The 21,838-nt window shown below is 52.2% G+C and overlaps 1 protein-coding gene across 2 annotated transcripts in view; it reads right to left on the minus strand.

Moving 5' to 3' along the window:
• Nucleotides 1-3,970: 3,970 nt before the first annotated feature.
• Nucleotides 3,971-21,838, minus strand: part of RNF216 (ring finger protein 216) — an 89,237-nt gene continuing 71,369 nt past the window's right edge. For both annotated transcript variants that reach the window (XM_053276446.1, XM_053276448.1), the window contains 3 exons: nucleotides 19,630-19,852; nucleotides 11,811-11,880; nucleotides 3,971-10,908 (listed from right to left, as the gene is read on the minus strand). In XM_053276446.1, the coding sequence (XP_053132421.1) occupies nucleotides 10,589-10,908; nucleotides 11,811-11,880; nucleotides 19,630-19,852 (613 nt within the window). In that variant the 3' untranslated portion in view covers nucleotides 3,971-10,588. The remainder of the gene's footprint in view (nucleotides 10,909-11,810; nucleotides 11,881-19,629; nucleotides 19,853-21,838) is intronic.

The raw sequence follows: 21,838 nt of genomic DNA on the forward strand, positions 1-21,838 counted from the left end.
AAGTGGGGACGATGAGAGTCGTAGTCCACCCACGGCTGAGAAGGGCAGCTTCAGCACATCAACCGGCAAGCACCTACACCCAGCTTGCTACACTCTGCTAGCAACTAGCGTGCGGAGAGCACACACGTTTGCCCAGCCGCCTGGATCAAAAGGTGGAAGGAGGGTGTCGGAAGGAAGGCCGACTCCACGGAGGCAGAGGACACGTTCTCAGCCGCACAGGGGGGCTCCAGCTCCAGCCTTGAAGAGATGACAGTGGGTGGGGGGAGGAATCTGCAACACAGCCGGCCTTTGGCATGCTGAGCTAACCTTCCCGGATGTGCCTGTCGCTTACACACACACACACACACACACACACACACACACACACACACACACGCACATTCGGTTAATGGGGACGGAGGTTTCTTCCCTGGCAGGGAAGGCAGAGCAATTGTCAAATCTGACTGCTTACTGATGCTGGACTAGCTGCTCACCGACAGCCGGAAGGGCCAGCACTCTGTCCTTGTCACCATTGAAGATGAATGAGGAACGCTACAGGACACCCGGGCCTGTTTTTAAGGAGCTGGGCAAGATGGACCGTCCTGCAAGCATTTCTGCGCACTGACTGTGATGCGAAGGGATCCACACGTGGCCTCACGTTGTAGCAAACGTGCAGAAAAGGAAGCAGGCCATGTCAGAAAGCGGAAGGCTGCTTTCGTTGGTTTTACTCCTTGCGGTTATTTTAAATTAAAACTGGTTTCCACTGTTTTAACTGCGGCTTTGTTTTAAATGTCATGTAAACTGCCATGAGACGCACATTTTTGGCTGGATGGAAATTTGACAGATCAATAAAACTCGGGCAAGCACAGCCCAAATCTCAATACAACACAACCCCTGGCTCTTTTCTCTGGAAGGGAGGGTGGAGAAAGAACGTCAGCCCTTTTGACCCGAGCTAGACACACAGACTCAAGATCAGGGGTCGGCAAGACACAGCTCTCCAGCTGTCGTACTACAACTCCCATCAACCCCGGCCACACTTTATTACAGCTGGGGATGGCTGGGAGTTGTGGTCCAGCAGTGGCTGGAAAGCCAAGGTCGCCTGCCCCTGCTCAAGGCGATAAAGCCTCTAGCAGACGAGATCAAGGGCTCTGGTCCTCCACATTATCACCTCCCCAGGCTGAGCTGAGGTGCAGCTGAACCAGCCAAGCACCTGCTTCTGTGTCAATGATCCAGCGCACAACCCAACACCTGCTCTCCAGGAGGACTCTCTGGGGCCTTGCCAGGGAGAGGTCCTTGGGCTTTTCTCTCTGTACTTACATCGGAAGGAACAAGCTCTGCTACCACAACAACTGCTTGCTGTATACCGCCCCAAACCTCTGTCTCTGGGAGGCTTGCAACAAAACACAGCTCAAAAATAAAAACCTTAAAACAATTAGAAGCCACAGTCCAGTTAAAAAGCTTGGGTGGAAAAAATAAGTCTTTAGAGACTTTTAAAAAGTCTTTTTAATTTGTGAAAAGAGACTTTTTGATATGTAGCAACAGGAGAGTTCTAGACATCTTCACCCTGGTTCCCAGCCTTTATGTGGACATCCAAAGCTTTTGTGGACCACCACAGCCATTTTAAACATTTTCATCCTCACCTATGACGGACGGGAATCAAGCTCGTATATATCAAGCCGTATTAAAAACACAGCTATTTCTAATAATTCATTACACTGACGCACAAACATATTGCACTCATCACAGTCTACTAACCTGTAGTACTTGCATCATCTCATACTGTGCGGGAGGCGGCAATGGTCAACCCCGAGAAAACCACAGGGCTCTGTGGGCGCCAGGAGTCGAAATTGACTTGACGGCACACTTTACTTTACTTACCTCTCTGTGTGTGTGTGTGTGTGTGTGTGTGTAGGGGATACTTGCCTAATGGGAAGACTGAAAAGCGAGGCAGTTTCCCCCAACTCCCTCCTCCTTTCAGCCCAATTTTCCCCACCCCAAAATAAACCTGCTCCTGAGCGTTGGGGGACCCTCCAGAGGATGGCGGCATGGGGCACAGGAGGGCTACAGAAGAGACACATGGGACTATGATGATCACGTTGTTTTTATTCCCTCCCCCACATCCACCACAAGTGCCCTTGTGGGCCACAGGTTGGGAACCAGGGGTCTAGGCGGCCATACAGCCCAAGTGGGACGGGGGCCAGAGCTCTCTGGCCTGGCCTGGCCAAGTCTGAACTCAGTGCCCGGATTCCTCTGCAGGGCACAGAGCTTTCACTGCAGACCGGCAGGAAACGTGGAAAGGGCCCTGGGAAGGGGAGGAGGTCTGAAAGCCACAAGGGGTTACAAGGTCAGTCATCCCGAGGGTCAAGGCACAGGGGCTCAGGGCAATGACTGCACTCACCTCATGCTCCAGTGTCAGCCACAGGGTGAAACAATCCTCTTGTTAGTTAGCTTGGCAGGCCCATGCCCAGATATGCACAACAGCCACGGAGGAAGCCTGTGGATGTCTTGCTTGGGGCACACACAGTTGGAAGAGCAGGTCAACGGGGGCTTCCCAGCTTACAGACGTATCTGGAAATGTTCGTGCAAGGAGCATCGGAAGCTGCCCGATACCGGATCAGACCCGTGGTCCATCTAGCTCAGTCTTGTCTCTCCAAGGTTTCAAGCAGGAGTCTTGCCCAGCCTATCTGGAGACGCTGCCAGGGGCTCACGCTGGGACCTTCTGCATGCAAAGCAGACTCCCTGCTACGGAGCGATGGCTCCATCCCCTTGGTCTGTCTAGCTCAGAATTGGCTACACTGCCTGGCAGTGGCTCTCCAGAGTTTCAAGCAGGAGTCTTGCCCAGGCCTACCTGGAGCTGCTGCCAAGGACTGAACCTGGGCTCTTCCACTGAGCTACGGCCCCAATCCCAAGGGGAATATCTGACGGCGCCTCCACGTGGTCCCTCATTCAAATGCAAGCCAAGAAAGACCTTGCTTAGCAAAGGGGACAATTCAGGCTTGCTACACCTTAAGTGGCGCAGCAGGGAAATGCTTGACTAACAAGCTGAAGGTTGCTAGTTTGAGTCCCTCCTGGTACTATATCGGGCAGCAGCGATCTAGGAAGATGCTGAAAGGCATCATCTCATACTGCACGGGAGGAGGCAATGGTCAACCCCTCCTGTATTCTACCAAAAGGAAACCACAGGGCTCTGTGGGTGCCAGGAGTCGAAATCGACTTGACGGAACACTTTACCTTGACCGCCAGACCAGCTCTCCTCCTCATGTTCTTGGGATGTTACAAGCAACATGAATCTTGCTTGCTCTTTCCTACACACCAGTGTCTCCTGCAAACTGAGCAAAGAGGCACCTTTTTAAAGTGGCGATTCCCTTTATTGAGCAGGGGGAGAGCAACTGGCCGTATCCATCCCCAGCACAGCATCCCTCCAGTGGCTGTGGCTGGTATCCATCTCACGTTTCTTTTTTTAGATTGTGAGCCCTTTGGGGACAGGGCAGCCATTTCATTCATTCATTCATTCATATCTATATAAACTGCTTTGGGAGCTTTTGTTGAAAAGCGGTATATAAATATTTGTCGTATTCTCCTGTATAAAAATATCGTAACTTGTCAGGCAGCCCTTACTTTTGGCCAGGTAAAGACACCCCGAACTAGAGGCGGGTCAAGGCGGCGTTCTCTCGTCAGGATCAAGTCTGCAACACAAGGAAGGTCTTTGCCACGTCATCCGCTGGAATGCGAGGGGAGAATCCTTCTGAGCTTCCTCTGCTGGCTGGTTTGGTTGCTTCCCTTCTTGCCATTTGGAACTAATTAAGCTTTCATGGCAGGCTGAGTGTTTTCGCCAAGGAACGTTTATGGATTCGAACCATTCTGATCCGGAAAATGTGCAGACAGTTGGAGTTGCTCTCTGCTGGTGCTGCCTGCAGCCATGAACAGTAAAGAATTCCCTGCACTGAGCCTTCTCGGGAAACCAAAAGACGGGAAGCGGCAGAACGGAATGCACAAGTTTTTATCTTTTTTAATTACAAAAAAAAAAATTCAAATTACAATATAATACAACGACTTTTTACACACAGAATATTAGAACAGTTTCCTACCAGAAGGTAAAGAAAAATATTCTTTTTTCCTCTTTTTTTTTAATAAACCACTTATTTGTTTTCAGCTATCGTTATACAAAGTTGCAGGACATGCACACTTTCCCCCAGAGAGGGTTTGCTCTCTCTCTCTTTTTTTTAAATTTTAAATTATTATTATTTTTGCTAAGTGCAAATACTAGACTTTCTCTCTCCACCTTTTAAGGCAAGTTAAATGCAACACTGCAAATTTGATACTAGAAAGTACCTGTTAAATGTCAAGCTTGGGATGTACAAAAGAAAAGAAATGAAACAACCCGAATACGCACTCCCCCCTTGTCTACCCGTAAAGAGAGATGGACTTTTAAAAAAGGAAGTGGCAAAAACAAAAACCCAGAACAAAAAATAAGAGGGTCACCAGGATTCTCAATAATATAACATTTATACGTGTTTGAAAGTATGCCGGGTGTGCTGATCTGAGCGAAGAAAAAAGCAACTCAAGGGAGAACTGGAAGAGAGAGGTCATGGCTTTTAAGAGGGCCAAGCATGCCCCAGCCCCCTCCTCTGCAGAACCGGGTCTTCTGCCGTGGCGTTGATGGCGAGAACGTGGGAGGCTGAATGCGCAATGGCCAGCTGCCGAGGGCTGAGGTGATGCTTCTGCCCCTTCCAGTCCCCCATGGGACTGCGGCCTAAGGGCGGGCGTGTGTCTGTGTCCGTCCCCCATTCTGGGTGCCCAGACAGACTACAGCTCCGATCAATGACTAGCTATAGTCCAACCTCACCTGCAGACCCAAGCTTGGGAGCCCATTATTCGTTTTATTTAAAATATGTATGCCCCGCCCCTCCAGTACACTACGACCCGTGGCCTAGTTCTTAGTGGGTCCGGGCTGCACCTCTTGGGGACGCAGTGGTGTTGTTCCCTGTAACAGGGATTCCCAGGTGACGCTGACTACAACGGCCATCACCCCCCAGCTAAAGTGGCCATTTCAGCTGGGGATGATGGGCAGTATAGTCAACGCCACCTGGGAACCCCTGTTACAGGGAATGTTGGCTTGCGGGGAGTGGGGTGTTCACAGGACAATGAACACCACAAAGCAAAAACCCTCCACAGAGAAGGAGGCAAGGCGAGATCAGCCCAGCATGCTAGGTTTTGGTTTACCGGGGCGGGGGGGGGGATTCAATCATGTGGGCTCTCTCCTTCAGCCCAAAGAGACACAGCCCTTACCACCGCAGGGGGAACTAGGCCTCCCAGGTGCATGAGGACTCAGATGGGACACAGCCTCACTTCTGGCTGTGGGCTTTTAGGAGGGGTAAGCTGAGAAGGCCAGCACTGGCACACACCTGAGTCATCCTCTCTGCAGAACAGTGTCTGCCATATTGGCAAAGTGTCAGGTTGGCCAACTCTCTCCCTCTTTCACATTTGGTCAGAGTGCAAGAAGCTCACAGCAAACAGCAAAATGTCCAGCTTGAAATGTGGGGGGAGAACCAGGCAGCGCGTTTAAGAGATCCTTGTTGGGCCACTTGGAAGTTCTGAAATCCCTGCGTCTCTGGGCCTTTCCCCAGCACTGGACCGTCTTTTCCCAACATGGCGTTCTTGACGTGGGAAGTGGTCCCAATACTGGTGGGCGTCAAGGACCAGAACTGGGACAGACAGCTCAACAACTGCTTATCCTAAACACGTCAGTCACACTCCCAAACCAGGCGAATCGCAATGAGAAATGCACGTTTCTGCTCAAGTGCTAAAGAGCCTCATCTGCTGGTTGAAGTTGGAGCTGGTTCACTCCACTGGAGATGATTCAACAAAACTATCCTGACCAGAGGCAAGAACAGACTTTAGGGAAACCCTGACACATGCATGCCTTGGCATTCCTGAGATTTCATGCTCAAGAGTTGGGTCCGTTTTGTGAGCCTTGTGCATCAGAAGGGGATGTGCTACCATGAGAGACAGCCAAAAGATACAGAAATGCAGATGACTGTGTTATGGATTTAATATGAATTAGCTGGAACTTAAAAAGGGGGGTTCCATTCTTAGTAGCCAAGTGAGAATGGTGGAGAATGAAGGGACCACGCCTTGGCTTCCTGTCTGCTTGCATACGAGTGGCAGAAGAACTGTTTCAGTCACTGGCAAAGACAACCAGCTTGATGGCTAAGCATGTATGATATCCATTTTTTTTAAGACCCCCTAACAAAAGCTCATTAAGGCAGGCGACATCAACTGAGAAAGTGTGCCCTGGATGTCCTCTCTCCCCTCCTCCTCTAGCCTGGCTCTTCACATCCAACCGATTTCAAGCACGCATTGACAACGGGCTTAATCGGACAAGCGCCAATGTCTCCACCAAAACCTTGACATTTCCACAGGAAAAGAGCTGGAGACCCACTGAAATGAAGTTATTGGTCGTGTGCCGGCCATCCAGAAGGAGAAAAGGACTGCTATGTTGTCTAAAGGAGAGATGAAAGCAAAACTGATGGATGGGATGGATGCCAGGAGATAGAAGTCATAGCTCAGAGGCTCAGCTGGCTGCAACGCAGACCTCGGAAACCACTCTAAGGGCACTGGCCAATCCGAACTGCACATATCCCACTTCTGCCACCTCTGATCAAACCCATGAAGACCTTCCAAGGCCATGCTATGTTCACACATACCTAGCAGAGGAAACAGGCGCTCGCTCTCTGCATACAAAGGGTTTCGTGATCTTTGTTTTATAACAGGAGAACTACAGGGAGCAACCATTGTTGCAGAAGTACATGCAGGAGCCTCCCAAGAAGAAATTCAAGAAATTCTCATGAATTTCTCCTAGCCAAATACCACCACCCCCCATCCCCCCGGATCCTCAGCACACTGTATTCACAAAGGATGAAGCTAGAAAGAGAAGAGTGGACCTGCAGCATTTCCAGCAACACCTTCTGCTCTGTCCCCCTCTCCCGATAATCCGCCACCTGAGGCCACCGCCTCTGTGGGCCTGACTAGGAGGCCAGCCCCTGCACCCAGGCCATTTGGAGCCCAAGTAGGCGAATGCATCAGAGTCCCACCCCGGAAGGTGAACTTTGTCTCAGTGGGGAGATAGGAGGTACCGGAAAGGGAAAGCAATCCTGCTGGACTCGTTCTGCAACGGTATGGGTCCGGCACCTCTTCTGCACTGCAGGAGAATCAGAAGAAGTTCATACTGCGGCCCAACTGTGCAGAGGGCAAGAGGAACACACACAAAACCCTTCGGGCAGGGCTGCATAACTCCGGTCCTCCAGCTGTTGTTGGACTACAACTCCTATCATCCCCAGCCATGGTAGCCAAGGATGATGGGAGTTGTAGTCCAACAACAGCTGGAGGGCAAAAGTTGCACAGCCCTGCCTTAGGGGAAGCTTCCATAATTCTGAAATGAGATCTCAGGAGCGCCTCCACATGTCTACTCCCAAGTCTAACACACCAATGTAGAAGGGGCTTATTTTATGCAAATCTGGTTGACGCAAAGAGTCTTCTGGATTACCAGCGCTTACTGATCGTTCCAGAAATCCTTCCATCCCTCTGCGGAGGACAGCGCTATCAGCACAGAGAGGCAATGGGTACTGGAAACACGGCACTATCAGCATGGCTGGCACTGCTACTCCGACAATCCTTGTTGTACAAGGTGCTGAATCAAAAACCCGAATAAAAACCAACTGAGTAGCATCTATTCAACCTCACCTTTATCCTTTTTTTTCCTGAAAGAAGGAGAAATTACTAAGCAGCAGCAGCAATGTCAACAAACAGCTAACAGCAGGCTTCTTAAGTCTAGAGATAACCATGAATGAAATTGGAAAAATGAACACTAAGGAATTCTGAAGCCAATATGAAAAATTAGAGATGGAATGAAATAAGCTTGGAACACAGCTATTGCCAGATTAACCCAAACCCACCCCCCATCCATGGCTGCCCCACAACTGGGTGTGTCACATCCCCACAGGAAAGGGTACCACTTTTCACCATGGGAACAGTCTGCTATTTACTAGTTCTCACCTTCATAGCACTGCATTAAGCCGGTGGGCTATGCACAGTTAAAAATATACACACAGTGTCTTGTGGACATGCTGCTTGTGGTTATACAAAGCGCCGGAGAGCAGTTAAAAAAACAACAACGCACCACCACATAGGTGTCTTTAAGAAAACCAAACCACAAAAGTATGGGGGCCAAATTGGTTTCTTTACCAACAAAAAAAGGAGAGCGGAGGGAAACGGGATCCCTTGATTTCCCAATGAAAAGGCTCAGTGGCTTAGATCTTTATCGCAAGGGAAAGGGGACGGAAGCAACCATTATCTTAAGGGTTACTAAGAGTATTAAATTTATGTGCCTTTTAGTTTCCGGATTGACAAGGTCTGGGCCTCCAAAGGCACAAAACATCCCACTGTCCCAGAGCCCAAGAAGGCAGTACATAGGCGCCTTATCCTTCCTTTTCAAGAAAATTTGAAAACAAAACATTAATAGGAGAGGGGAAGCTTCTGTGCTTCTCTTTGACTGCGGCTTGCAGACAGGGCACACCAGGGTTTCACGCTGCTGCTTATTGTTATGATCAAACCAGAGGATGACCCATGTCACAGGAAGATGTGGGGCACGACCCAGAACCAGTCGAGTCCCCTGCCCCCACAAGATTACTATATTGCTTCTAAAACTGATCCAGTATTGCAAAGGGTAAAAGTATTCAACGTCTGCATGATTAGCAAGAAGCAGCAGTGACATCTTTCCAAAAGGATTTTTCTTTTCTTTTCTTTTTTAAGGGTGGGATGGTGTGCAGGGGACAGAACTGAAGGCAAATGAATGGTTCTCACAAATGAGAATATCCACACGACTTGCTTAGTTCTCCAACTTGGGTCCCCAGAGTAGCTGGCCTACAATTCCCCATTGTGCCTTTGGCAACTGTGGCTGGGGATGATGGGGGTTGTAGTCCAACAACGTCTGGAGGCCCGACCGGCAGAACTGGCGCCCACAGGCGGTGAGCACGCCCCCCCCCCCGCGCCTCAACACACCTGGCTAGCTGTGCGGAAGCCGTATGGAGTGAACTGGCCCCGTACGCAACCCTGGCCCACGTGGGAAAATGCTCTGTATCTGCAATGGCAGCATCCCTTGGAAGAGGAGGGCGCCACGGTGGAGACTGAATGGCACACGGCAATGACACTCCGCAAGGCCACTGAGCAACCAGCAGGCGCAGGGAAGACCTCTGAGGGCAGGGCTGCCTGTGGAACGGAAAGATAAAGAGCTTGGAGGCTCTGCATGTCCACCCATCACCAGTGCATCTGTGCGCAGGGATCTGGTCTGCTGAGCGATGAGGATGGGGGATCCAATGCACACACATACCGGTCCGCTCATGCAGGAGCTCCTTCCTCTCTTCTGGGAGCTGCTTCTCATATGCACACACACACACACACACACACACACACACGACACCCAACTCGTAACCCAGAAAGCAAGGAAGTGCATTCAGCGTGCCCAAGAGCGCTTTGGATCATGGCCATGCATTTCAGAAGGAAATGCTCCCGACACACTGCACCCGCTCAGTGCACCTGAGGAAGTAATAAAGGACACAACAAGAAGCTTGACCAATTCACACACACACACGTCCTTCCAAGAATTCCAGAAGACGAACTCCCTCAACAAACCCTTCCCTTGAAACTGGGCCACAGGGGCCGTTCTTCACGCACACCTTGTGCAGAAGCAGCATGCGCACCAAAACTGCTGCTCAATCAGGGGTCCAACTCCAGAGGCCCTGCCCATACAGAAGCACTCCAGCTGACCAAGGACCCACAGCCTCCCCACTGACAGGCAATCTGGCTTGCACTCTGGAAGCAAATGCTGTGATGGAAGGGAGCAAATCCTCCGTTTGGCACCTGAGAAGAGCCACAACTCTCTGAATCTCCCGGAAACACTCAGATACACCAATGGAGCGAGCCTACCGAACTGGTTACCTACATAGACAGAAGGCTTCCCGTGGAAAGGCAGAGAATATCCCTGCAAGACTATCTTCCAGACAACCTGGGGGCTTTAATTGCTGCCGTTCTAGCACTTCAAACTTCGAGAGAGGGGCAAGGACCTCGGTCCTTGCTTCTGCAGAGAGCTTGGGCGGTTCCCTCCAGAATGGCAAAACTGACAGAATATCTTCCTCCTTCCTTTTATCAAGCCAGCAGGCTCCAATTCCGGACCTACGGCCATCCAGGCCAAGACAACTCCTGCCTCATTTTGGCAGATGGGCTGGGCTGTGGCTTTGGCACCAGGGTCCGAGGGCTCCCCGCTCTCGGTCAGGCAGCGACCTCCCTGCCTGCCTGCCTCTCGTTGAGCAAAATGATCTCCTTTCAACCCAAGACCGTGTGTGAAGACGGCGCTGAGACAATGGCTGGTTTCGTGCCAGGGGACGGCCAAACTGGAGGGAGAGCTGGAAGTCTGTGCAGCGTTTGCTGTTTCCCAGAACAGTCAAGAACTGAGGGTGGGGCGAGGTGGGGGGGCGGCGAAAGGGGGAGCATTTACCAGTGTGAGGACTTTCCCTGCAGTGACTTCCGAGGACTGGCGACACCCTGAAGCGGGTCAGAACCGATGCCGCGGCTGCGGGCCAAAGTGCATGGGGAGATTGTGCTCCAGCGGCAGGTTCATCGGAGGGAAGTCGAAGTTCACCCGCATGTTCGGCAGGGGGGGCACGTAGGGGGCAGGGATGGGGCCGAGGTTGATGGGGCCGAGGTTGTTGTAGAGCGGGCGGACGGGAGGGAGGGGGAAGGGAGGGTGGACGAAGGGGTAGGGGGGCATTTGGTGGTGGAGGTTCTGTGGCACCGGCCTGGGGATGGCTTCGATCCGCGGGATCTTCTCTGCAGGCTTTTCTGCCGGGGGACCAATCCGCTTAAAACTGTTTTCTGCGGGGGGTGGAGAAAAAGAAGAAGAATCAGAACACACCCACTCACTCCAAAATCACCTCTTTAATGGAATGGGATTTCTCCTTCCACATGCAGATCTTGCTTGAACATGGTTGATTGGGCAAAGAGGCACCTTTTTAATGTGGTGGTTCTCTTTATTGAGCAGGGGGAGAGGAACTGGCCCTCTCCACCCCCAGCACAGCATCCCTCCAGTGACTGTAGCTGGTGTCCATCTTATGTTTCTTTGAGATTGTGAGCCCTTTGGGGACTGGGTTCCATCTTGTTATTTCTCTATGTAAACCACTCTGGAGATCTTTATTGAAGAGCGGTATATAAATGTTGTTGTCGTTTTGTAATACAGAAAGAACTGCCTCAACACCCCATCCTAGCCCCAAGGCCCTTTAAGTTCCATGAGATCAGCTCAACTGAGGAGGAGGTCTTGGTCAACTGGCCAGATCTTCAGCAAGCAGCTGGTTCCATGCTTTAGGTACCCTCCGGGAAACTCAGAAGGGGGGCTTTGGAGGCATTGAGGACGAGGAGGCAATGAGTGATGGGGAAGAGAGAGAAAAACCCCTGCTAACTTGGCAAAGAGGCATCTTTTTAGCGTGGTGATTCTCTTTTATTTAGCAGGAAGAGAGTAACTGGCCTTATCCACCCCAGCACAGGACCTCCAGTGACTGTTGTTGGTGTCTATCGTATGTTTCCTTTTAGACTGTGAGCCCTCTGGGGACAGGAAGCCATCTTATTTATTTGTTGTTTCTCTGTGTAAACTGACCTGAGCCATTTTTGGAAGGGCGGTATAGAAATTGAATGAATGAAAGCTTCTGAGGAATGAGCTCTGACCCAACTCCTGACTCTGGTTCTGGACACAGCAGCCTCTGAAGAAAGATGCCCCCACTCACCTCCGTTCTTTCTCTTTTGTTCCTCTTCTGCCTCCTTCTGAATCTCCTGGATTATCTTCTCATCGTCCTCCTGCAATGACAAAAAAGCAAAACAAAAAGCTTTAAGCAAGAGCTGCCTCCCTCTCTGCACTTAAATGTGCACAACTTCACTTGCCCCCTGAATTTATTCTGCAACGTTTCGTATTTTACATAATCCAGGCTCCAATTCATATCATTCCCATGACTGGAAATCATACGCGGCAACCTTTCAGCTTCAGAAATTTCACCCACGAGCACTCAGAAGCATCTCTCTGCAGCCATAAAGATGAGAAGACCTTGATTTGAACCATGGGCATGAACTCAAAAGTTAGAATAATGAGTATTTATATAGTGCTTTCAAGCATTCGTGCTTCACAAGGATTGTCTTGCGAGGGCTGGGCAACCCTGGCTCTCCGGCTCTTGTTCAGCTACAACTCCCATCACTCCCAGCCACACATTGTTGTAGCTCAACCACAGCTAAGAGGAAGATAAGTGAGCATCACCACCCCACCACCATCTTGCGGCCGGAAGGGAATGACTGGCCTAAGACCACCTTGCGACCGGGGTCCCCTCTCACAGGGACTCCCAGCTGCTGCTGACTACAACTCCCAGAATCCCTTTGCTCCAATGGCTTTTGCCTGGGGATGATGGGAGCTGTAGTCAACCCCATCTGGGAATCCCTGTGAGGGGGAACACTGCTGGCGACTTCCTGACAGAGGCCAATCTGAACGGCGGGACTTCCAGATCTGCAGCAGCCGCTCTTGCGATTTCCGGCGCTCCTGTGGAAAGGCGGCAAGAAGAGACGGCCCTCGAGAGAAGACACCCGCCCCGATGGAGAGCGCGCTTCAGGCCAACAGCCTTGGAGTTGTCCCGGGACCGGGTGCAGATGGCTGGGCGCGGGGCTGAGATCTTCCCACTGACAACTTGGAACGCGCCGGAAGGTGGCCAGGGGCTGCGGGCGGGGGGAGGGCAAGCAGCAGGTGCACGGCTGGGCGACTGACCACTGGCGGGAGGCTTCTGCGGCACCCTCACCCACACTGCTGGGCGTGACTAAGTGGCTTACAGCCAGGACACGGATCCTGCCGCTCACTCCCGGGCCCGGCGCGGCAGATGGCGGCAAGCGAGCCCCTGCCCCCCCCCCCCGCCCTTCCGAGCGAGGAGCAGCTGGAGCGCCGTTAATCTTTGAAATGGCACGCGGCCATTAAATATTTAGATCCAAGCTACAGCTCCCGATGCTGGGCCCGGCACTGGACGGGAAGGGCTGGCTGCGGCAGACAGACAGCGAGGCCGCTTTGATCGCGTCTGGGACGTGGAGGAGGAAGCAGAGCGGGCAGGAGAGGGATCCGGATAAAATCCTCGACAGCAAGATGGCTTCTTTTGAGTTATTTTCTGGGGGCTCCTGTGAAGACGACGCGAGGAAGCAGGAGGGGACACAGGGGGCTCAAAGCAAGGAGAAAGGAGCACGGGGGCAAGGCAAGCACTCTGCAAACCCCTGGCAAGGGAGCCCATTCCCTAGTCCTCCCTTATCCTCCATCCTAGTTCTCCCTAGTCCTCCCTTGCTTGAGGTCCTCAAGCCGAGGCTGGTCAGCTGCCTCTTGGGGATGCTCCCGCCCTGGGTTCCCTCATGGGGCAAGAGGCTGGGCCCAGCCAGGGCTGCCCCACTTAGGCCCTCCTCCAGCTCCCATAATGCCCAACTAGGGGCCACCGGGCCTGGGAATTAGGGGAGCTGGAGTCCAAAAGCAGCTTGAGTTGGGCAGCCCTGGACTACTCGAGGTCTACAAGGCGCCTCCAAGCCCATGACGCAATCCAAGCCCATGACGCACAGGAAAGCTGCCTCCTACCGAGTCAGGCCCTTGGTCCATCTCGCTCAGGATTGTCTTCACAGACTGGCAGCAGCTTCTCCAAAGTTGCAGGCAGGAGTCTCTCCCAGCCCTACCTTGGAGATGCTGCCAGGGATCTTGGAGCCTCCTGCATGCAAGCAGTCTTTCCTGCCATCCTTCCACCCTCCCTCTCAAGCTGGTCCCACATCTTCAAGCACTCCGAAAACCGCAGTCCTGGAACGCGAAATAGGAGTGCAAAGCTGCATATTTCGCATGAGTTTATCCTGGAGTGCAGAACCAAACGTTTCCTTGGTGTGCAATGTGGGATGTTTCTTTTCTGGCCGGAAAGGGGGACTGAAGAATGGCTGGGGAAAGCCTGGCAGCCTGCGAGAGACAGAAACGCCAAGCACATCTTGTTTTCATTTCCTCCTTCTTAAGACCTTCCTGTAATCCCCCCCACCCGCCATTGTGGAAACTGCTCTAGATTTGGAGAGCGCCCTGGGACACTCCTATGAAATATGCTGCGCTTGCATACAACACACACGCACGGCCTGCCAGCTTCCCGATTTGGATCTGGTCAAGCCCAACATGTCTAGAAGTGCTGCCAAGTTCCCGTTTCTGTTTTCTGAGGGGTGCGTGGTCTCCTGGGGGTGAAGGGAGAGGCCTCCAGATCCTATCCAGCAAGTCCAGTCCCCTTCGCCCACTTTCTTTTCTGAGCCAGCAGTCTGAATTCCAAAGACTTTCCAAAATGGCTTTTGGGATGTTGGGAGTCCCATGGATCTGTATTAAGTAGCAGCCTCTCCTCTCCCCACAGAAAAGGGTCATAGTGCAACAGCCTACAGAGCACACTCCAGACAAGGAAAAGCCTGCGGCTCGGAGCATCAGACTGTTGTTTTCCTCGCAGAGAGAACAAAAGGACATCGTAATTGTCGTCACTGTCGCTATTTCCGAAAAAGCTGGGAATATCATCATCCTTGAGGACACATAACCAGAGCAGCTGCAGGTGAGAGGGAGGCACCGGCAGATGCGAAGGAACCTGCATACACATCGGTTTCACAAAAATCGGCCGGGGGGGGGGACCCTAAGGGAGCAAACGAACAAACCCCAAACTGCCCCAGTATAACTCAATGGAGTGGAATGTTTGCTGATTCACAGGGCAGTTAACAGATAATCAGGTGAGAAGAGCTAATGCAACTTGGCGAGGAGCGAGGGCTTGGACAAGAAAAATGGGGCCTTTCTCAGCTTGAAGAATACTCCATCACACCAGGGATATACTGCAACCTTTTGTTGTGGGTCCATACTGGTCACCCTAGATTCCCATCGAGACATGCATGGTTGAAGAGCGCATTCCACGCCCTCTTTGTCCAGTCAGACCAAGCTTGGCTTGCCTTGTGAATGTCACACAGCGGTTGATCTTGTGACATTCAACCCAACAGTTGTGCCAAGATGCTAAAAGGTGATTAACGAGCAGCAGGCAAGGCGTTTGTTGACCTGTGTGTTTGTGCAGTGCCAATTCAACCTCCCAAAATAAAGCCGGAACGCCGCCGCCGCTGCTGCTGCTCTGTCCCCTTCTTTGATATTTTGCAACTGGCTCAAGCTCTGCCCAGATGTCAGGTTGATGCAAAGCGGCTCTAACAACTGCTGAACTGCTGCCAGTTCTTAATGCACAACTTCCCCACAGTGAAGCAACCACTTGGGATGAATTATCTGGCAAGGGACTGACACATAAGATGGTTTGAATACTCGGGGAAGGCAGCAAGAACGGCCCTGGAATGGCAAGAGGAGAGACATGCAAAGCAACTCACGGATTAAAATATCAAATTCTTGACATTTGTAAGCGGGGGTGGGGCGTTAAACAGCAATGTTTCTAGGTGCTGAGGAGACAACATGTAGGTACCAAAAATCCTTATTGCTGGATCTCTCTTGAAGCACCGAAGCTGCCACCAACGCGCCAGTGGTCTGATTTACCCAAGAACCAGCACAGACTTTGTCGATGGGGGGCCCTTGCTAACTGGGCCAAGAGGCACCTTCTTAAAGTGGTGACTCTCTTTACTGAGCAGGGGGAGAGCAACTGGCCCTATCCGTCCCCAGCACAGCATCCCTCCAGTGGCTGTGGCTGGTGTCTCTCATGTTTCCTTTTGGAATACGGGCCCTTTGGGGACAGGGAGCCATCTTATTTATTCAGGTATTATTTCTCTACGTAAACCGCTTTGGACGCTTTTGTTGAAAAGCCGTATATAAATATTTGTCGTGGCAGCTGGTCTTGGGGTCGCAAACACGAACTGTCCCCTTTGCTAAGCAGGGTTTGCCTTGGTTCACAACTGGATGGGTGAGCACTGTCTGCTGTAAGATATTCCCGAGGGGATGGGGCACAGCATGTGTTGGGCATGCAGAAGGTCCCAGGTTCAATCCCTGGCAGCATCTCCAGGCCGGGCTGGGAAAGAAACCCTCCCTAAAATCTTCAGTGGAGACAATACTGAGCTCGAGGGACCAGTGGCCGGACTCCGAGAGCTCTCCTCCTTCCTGGCACCACACGGCTCCGATTGATCCTCCACGTCCAGCCAACTCAGCAGCGGAAACACACGCGCTCATCAGACTGGTGGTACCCCGCCAGCATAATGAATGCCCTGCTGTCTCCACGCCAGCGTCTCCTCCGAGCTGCACGCGGAATCGGCAGGCAGCAGCCCACTCCGGTGCAGAGTGGCTACGCCCCAACAGGGCAAGGATCCAACAGCTGAGCTGCAGACTGCACGAGGCACCCCCTTCCTGGGCTGGGGGAGAGGAAGCAGCAGGGAGGGAGGATGCTGCTGACAGAGGCCCATCATCCACAGCAGGGGGGCCCCAGATGCTGGACTACAACTCCCATCCTCCATTGGCCTTTGGGGCTGGGCAGTTGTATATCCCAGCGTCTGGGGACTCCCAGGTCCAGAACCCCTGGTCTAGGAAATCTGAGCCTTGCAGAGGCCAAGCCTTCTCAAGCCAAAGTGAATACAGCCATGAGGATCCAAGAGAGACAACATGCAGCACGACACAAGGCGGACCTCTTCCTAGCTTGCAAGGGCTGGGGGTGGGGCCATGGCGGAGTGCTGGGCATGCAGGAGGTCCCAGGTTCAATCCCTGGCAGCATCGCCAGGTAGGCCTGGGAAAGACTCCTAGGAAAACGACCTGAAACTCTGGAGAGCCGCTGCCCTGGTCAGTGCAGATGATATTGAGCTCGCGAGAGGACGGACCAAGCTGCTGACTGGGCAGAAGGCAGCTTCCGAGGTTGCACTGAGCTCAGCAACTTCTGCTCTGACAGGCAGCAGCTCTCCAAGGCTTCAAGCAGAATGTTTCCCCATCACCTCCCGGATCCTTCTTAACCAGGAATGGCGAGGACTGGACCAGAGGCCTTGCGCATGGCCAGGCGGGTGCTTGCAGCGGCAAGAGCAGCAGAGCGGCAACATTTGGCCCTTGCCTTTGGCACTGGGGCAACAACGCGCCTCTCGTTTCAGGAGCACGGCAAGAGTGCCGAGGAAGGAAGGCGGCGCTGGGGCAGGAAAGGTCAAAGGAAGACCCCACGTCACACGGAAGGGAGACCTCTCCAGCCAGAGAGGCCCAAGGAAAGCAGTTCTGCACAAAAACGCAATCCTGGGAGGCTCGGAACAGGCGTTCTCGCACACTGCCGCAGACTCTCCCCCCCCCCACCGCCCAGAAAGGGAGAAAAAGACCAGCCAATTATTTCAGGGTGGAGGTGTGGGGCTTTGGGGTTTTTTGGGGGGGTTACATTTAAAAAGCATTAATAGGAGCTGGTTTCTCCATCTGCATTGCAACCAAATAATAAAAAGGCTTCCGTTTCCACGCACGTGTGGGCGCAGCCATTCCCAATGCGCTCCCAAACGATTTCACGAGGCTTCTCTGAAGCAGCAGGAGGGCTGGTTTCAAATCGTTCCCAGCCGAGCCTGAGGAACCACAGGTGAAGGGTACCTCCAATGCAGCAGGCAGAGAGGATGCAGGGTTGTTATGGAGTCAGCCTGCAAGGGGTCGGGGTGGCGGGGACCATTCCTCAGGAGGGGAACAGACCCAGACTTCCGCACTGCGCTTGCCAGGGAAGTGATCAGCCACAGGACTGAAACCAGCCCGCTTGAAGGAAACCAGTTCCTGGCTGGCGGAAGTAGCACATGGCCTAGTTTAAGATTCCGGCCACTGGGCACTATGCAAGATATCGGACGCCTAGCAAGCCGTGGGGAAACCCCATTCTTACTCCCACCCCCCATGTCACAGGATTCCGCCTAGATAAGGAGGAATAAGGATATAAATGTAAAGAATAAATAAAATAAAAATAAACCGATAAGCCTGGAATGAATCTGAACCCACTCTGGCCGACTGGTGTCAGGGCTTCTTCGGCCCCTGTCCCGTGAGGTGGTCGCCAATCCAGAAGCACAGGCACTCTCCAGGACAGCCACGCCCCACAGCCACACCCAGCCCAATGGCCCCACTCCCCACTCAGACAGATGCAATAACTTGGGGGGTCCAGTTACAAGGGGGATGGTTTCCTCATCCTGCAGAGCTTGAAACTCATGCGATTATACACCAGAAGAGCAGTCTGGATCACTGACCACAAAGGATGGAGGAGACGCCTTGTAGCAGAAGACAGGAAGCGTGGGGATGAGATCAAGTGTAGTCCAATACGCAGTGATCTAACAGACTGCTGGAACCGAAAGCGCAACACAGGATTTCCACACTGCTCAGGATGTGGTCTTGCTTTCTACTTCCGATGATTATGACTATTGTTTATCCGGTCGATGACCATAGTCAAGGATATCTATCTTGTTACCTTATGCTTATTCCTTAAATTATCAGCGCTCCCTTACATTTCCTATAATACTTCAGACACCAATATTAGCGTTTCGTGGTATGCAGGAAATGTATTTACATTTTATTTATTACTCAATTAAAAATCCAGATAATTAAATACCCTTTAATCAATTAAGGACCTTGATCCATTTTCTTTGGATCTAGGAGCCAGCCCCAAAACGTAGGACCGAGACAAAGGACACTTCACAAAATCACCAGACTTAATGACGGCCGTTGTAGAAGGGTTAGGGTAAACCGACTTCTTTTCATCCCCTTTACAAGCGACATACTTGGAAGGAAAACAGGGCCGCTTGGGACCAAAAAATATTTTATGGAATAACCCAACCTCTGAATATCCTCATCTGGGCACCAGAGCTACATTTCTAGGTGCCCTGGCTCTCCAGCGCCTGAGATTTCTCAACCCCTGTTTTAAGAAGTCGAGAGCCCCCTCTTCAAACTCAACAGTCCAAAGACCAGGTCAGTAATTTTGTGGGCCTTTGGCCAGCCTAACGAACTCTTTGGATCTCTTTAGGGTTAATGGGGCAGTGGAAGATTTGCAAGGGGGAGAGTTTACCCAGTGGGGGCAGGGATATATGCTCGTATCACGTGACCTACTGAATCGGGTTAAGATAGATAGCGACCATCTTCCGTTGGCGCTTGCCTTGAAATCCTTTGCAGAGAGATTACATCTCGAGCATATATCTCCGATTGCCCTCAGAGGCAGCGACTGGTTAACTAGAACGAAATGGTCCACCCAGCTAGATGAACAATTCAGGGAGGAGGAGTTCTCCTCCGATAACGTATTGCAACATCAGGCTACCTTGCTGACTGAGCACACTCGTGACTGGGCGTTTGACCAGTTCCAGACTCTCATTCCGTCGATCCAACAGCCCCTTGCCCAAGCGTTAAGAGCAGAGCCGGTGGATGCAGGTTTTGTACCGATGGGTGGTTTGATCAAGACGGTCTTAACACAACCAGCAGAGAGCCCCTGAGGAAGCCAAGACCCAGAGCGGGCACTAGGACCCCTCTGAACAGTCACCATCAGAGGCCCAACTCCGCCCCCCCCCCAGCATTCTTAGCAGCAGTTGCACCGATCCTCCCGGGAGCAGAGCCAGGAGGTCAGCCGGGCAGCCAGGGAAGCCACTTACCGTGGGGTCCGTCCAGAGGGAGCACTTGGCGCAGTCCTGGCAGGGGGCTCCCGGGGAGCGGGGGTGCTGGCAGAAGTGGTCGTACCCGTTAATGGCGGCTCGGCAGAGGTAGCACATCTGGGCGCCGCAGCGGCACGACATGCGGTTGCAGCCTTCGGATTTGATCAGGCCGGTCGCACACTTGTGGCACTTCCGAATCCGGGCGGCCGTCATCTTCTCCTCTCTGCAACAGGCCATCGGGAAAGGGTGAGAGGCGAGCAACCAGGGGTCTGCCTGGGGCGCAGACCCTCAGCGGAGGAGCACATTTCAGGGCTGGGTTCCTGCCACCCGCAGCCGAAAAACATGCACCCCCAAACGTGGGTCCCCCTCCATGCTCTTGGACTACAATGCCCATCATCCACAGTGGGTGATGGGATTTGTAGTCCATGCAGGGACCCAAGCTCGCCCCCAGCCCCAGCTTTAAAAAACCTCAGATAGCAGGACCGGGGAAGACTTAAGTTCAAGACCTTGGGGAGATGCTACCAACTGGAGAGGGCAATATGGGACTAGATGGGCCTGTGGTCTGACTGGCCGTATAGAGGAGCTGTCTTCAGGGTCAAGGTGAAGTGTGCCATCGAGATGGTGTCGACGGCCATTCCCAACTGTTCTCCAAGGAGAGAGACAAAGGAGAAAACTGCCGACAGATCTCTTCCCCACTACTACGTATATTTAGATATGGCTTTCCAACAAGAGCTCTCAAAGCAGTTTACATAGTCAAATAAATAAGATGGTTTCCTGTCCTAAATGGGCTCACCATCGAAAAATGCTGTGCTCTAATGCTCCTCGTATGCTTATTTTATATATAATCAATTGGTTTCTGGGTTTTTTTCTATTAATGGGTGCTCTCGGTTCTTTGGATGAAGAGAACTTCATGGGTCTGGATTGGCACTGATGGAAAAGAAATCCCCACATAGCTGAGTGCCCTAGATCCTTTAGCGATGAAGCCGCAGACATCTCCACAGTACTGGTGGAGAGCAGTCCTGCAGTAGTGAGCATGAATGACCCCCTCTGCTAAGCAGGGTTCACCTTGGCTTGCATTTGGATGGGTGACCACATGTGAGTACTGTCTGCTGCAAGTTAGCCCCCTTAGGGGATCGGGCCATAAGCTCAACGATGGAGCATCAGCTTTGCAAGCAGAAGATCCCAGGTTCAATCCCTGGAAGCATCTCCAGGTAGGGCCAGGAAAAGACTTCGGCCAGAAACCTTGGAGAGCCGCTGCCAGTCAGTGTAGGCAATGCTGAGCTGGATGAACCAAGGTCTGACTCTGCAGATAGAAGCTTCCTACACTGAGGATGGAGCGTAGCTCGTTGACAGAGCATGTGCTTTGCCTGCAGAAGGTCCCAGGTTCAATCCCGGGTAGCATCTCCAGGTAGGACTGGGAGAGACTCCTGCCTAATGCCCCGGAGAGCCGCTGCCAGTCAGTGTAGGAAATACTGAGCTAGATGGACCAAGGGTCTGACTCAGTAGAAGGCAGGTTCCTATGTTCCAACCCTGCTCTGAAGCATCTTCTTCCCCAGGGCCTGCATGGGGAAAGAATCACCACTCTCTTTTTCTCTCTCTTCTAAAGCCAAGCAAGTTTCCAAGGAGGCCTTTGGTGCTATTGAGAATTATGACCGAGTCAAAAGACAAATTGAGTGAAAGGGAGTTCATCATGGGATGCATTCGGCAGGCTTGAAGGGGTTCCCTAGAGAGCCCGGACGACGCTTTAACGCAGAAACAATTCAACCCGGGAAGTCAAAGGGCGCAAGGATGTTCACCTCTGACAGACAGAGGCTATCTAGCCGAGGCGGTGAAAGGCACAGGAAATGCCAGCTCTGCACTGCCGCTTGACAGCCTTTATACATCCGTGCCTGTTGCTTTGGTTACCGGGTGGCTGAAAACAGGTTCTAGCTATTCCCATCTCTGAAGAGAACAGGTTGGGAGCTGACAGAAGTTGGAAGCATTCCTCATGCAGCTGAAGCTAGCCCCGAACCACTCTCAATTGCTACAGATGTTGGATGAGTTATACAACTGATTAGTCATGTATCTGAAGAAGAACAGCACTGTATTTATTCCTGGGAGAACTGGGAATGTTATGGCCGCATAACTGGAGTATCTGTGGGAAAGAGGGAGGGTCCCGGGAGACTTGGGGCTATCTGCAGATGTGTCTGTTTCACAAAAATCTGAAGGA

This window comes from Hemicordylus capensis, chromosome 13, assembly GCF_027244095.1.
Source record: "Hemicordylus capensis ecotype Gifberg chromosome 13, rHemCap1.1.pri, whole genome shotgun sequence".
Lineage (NCBI taxonomy): Eukaryota > Metazoa > Chordata > Lepidosauria > Squamata > Cordylidae > Hemicordylus > Hemicordylus capensis.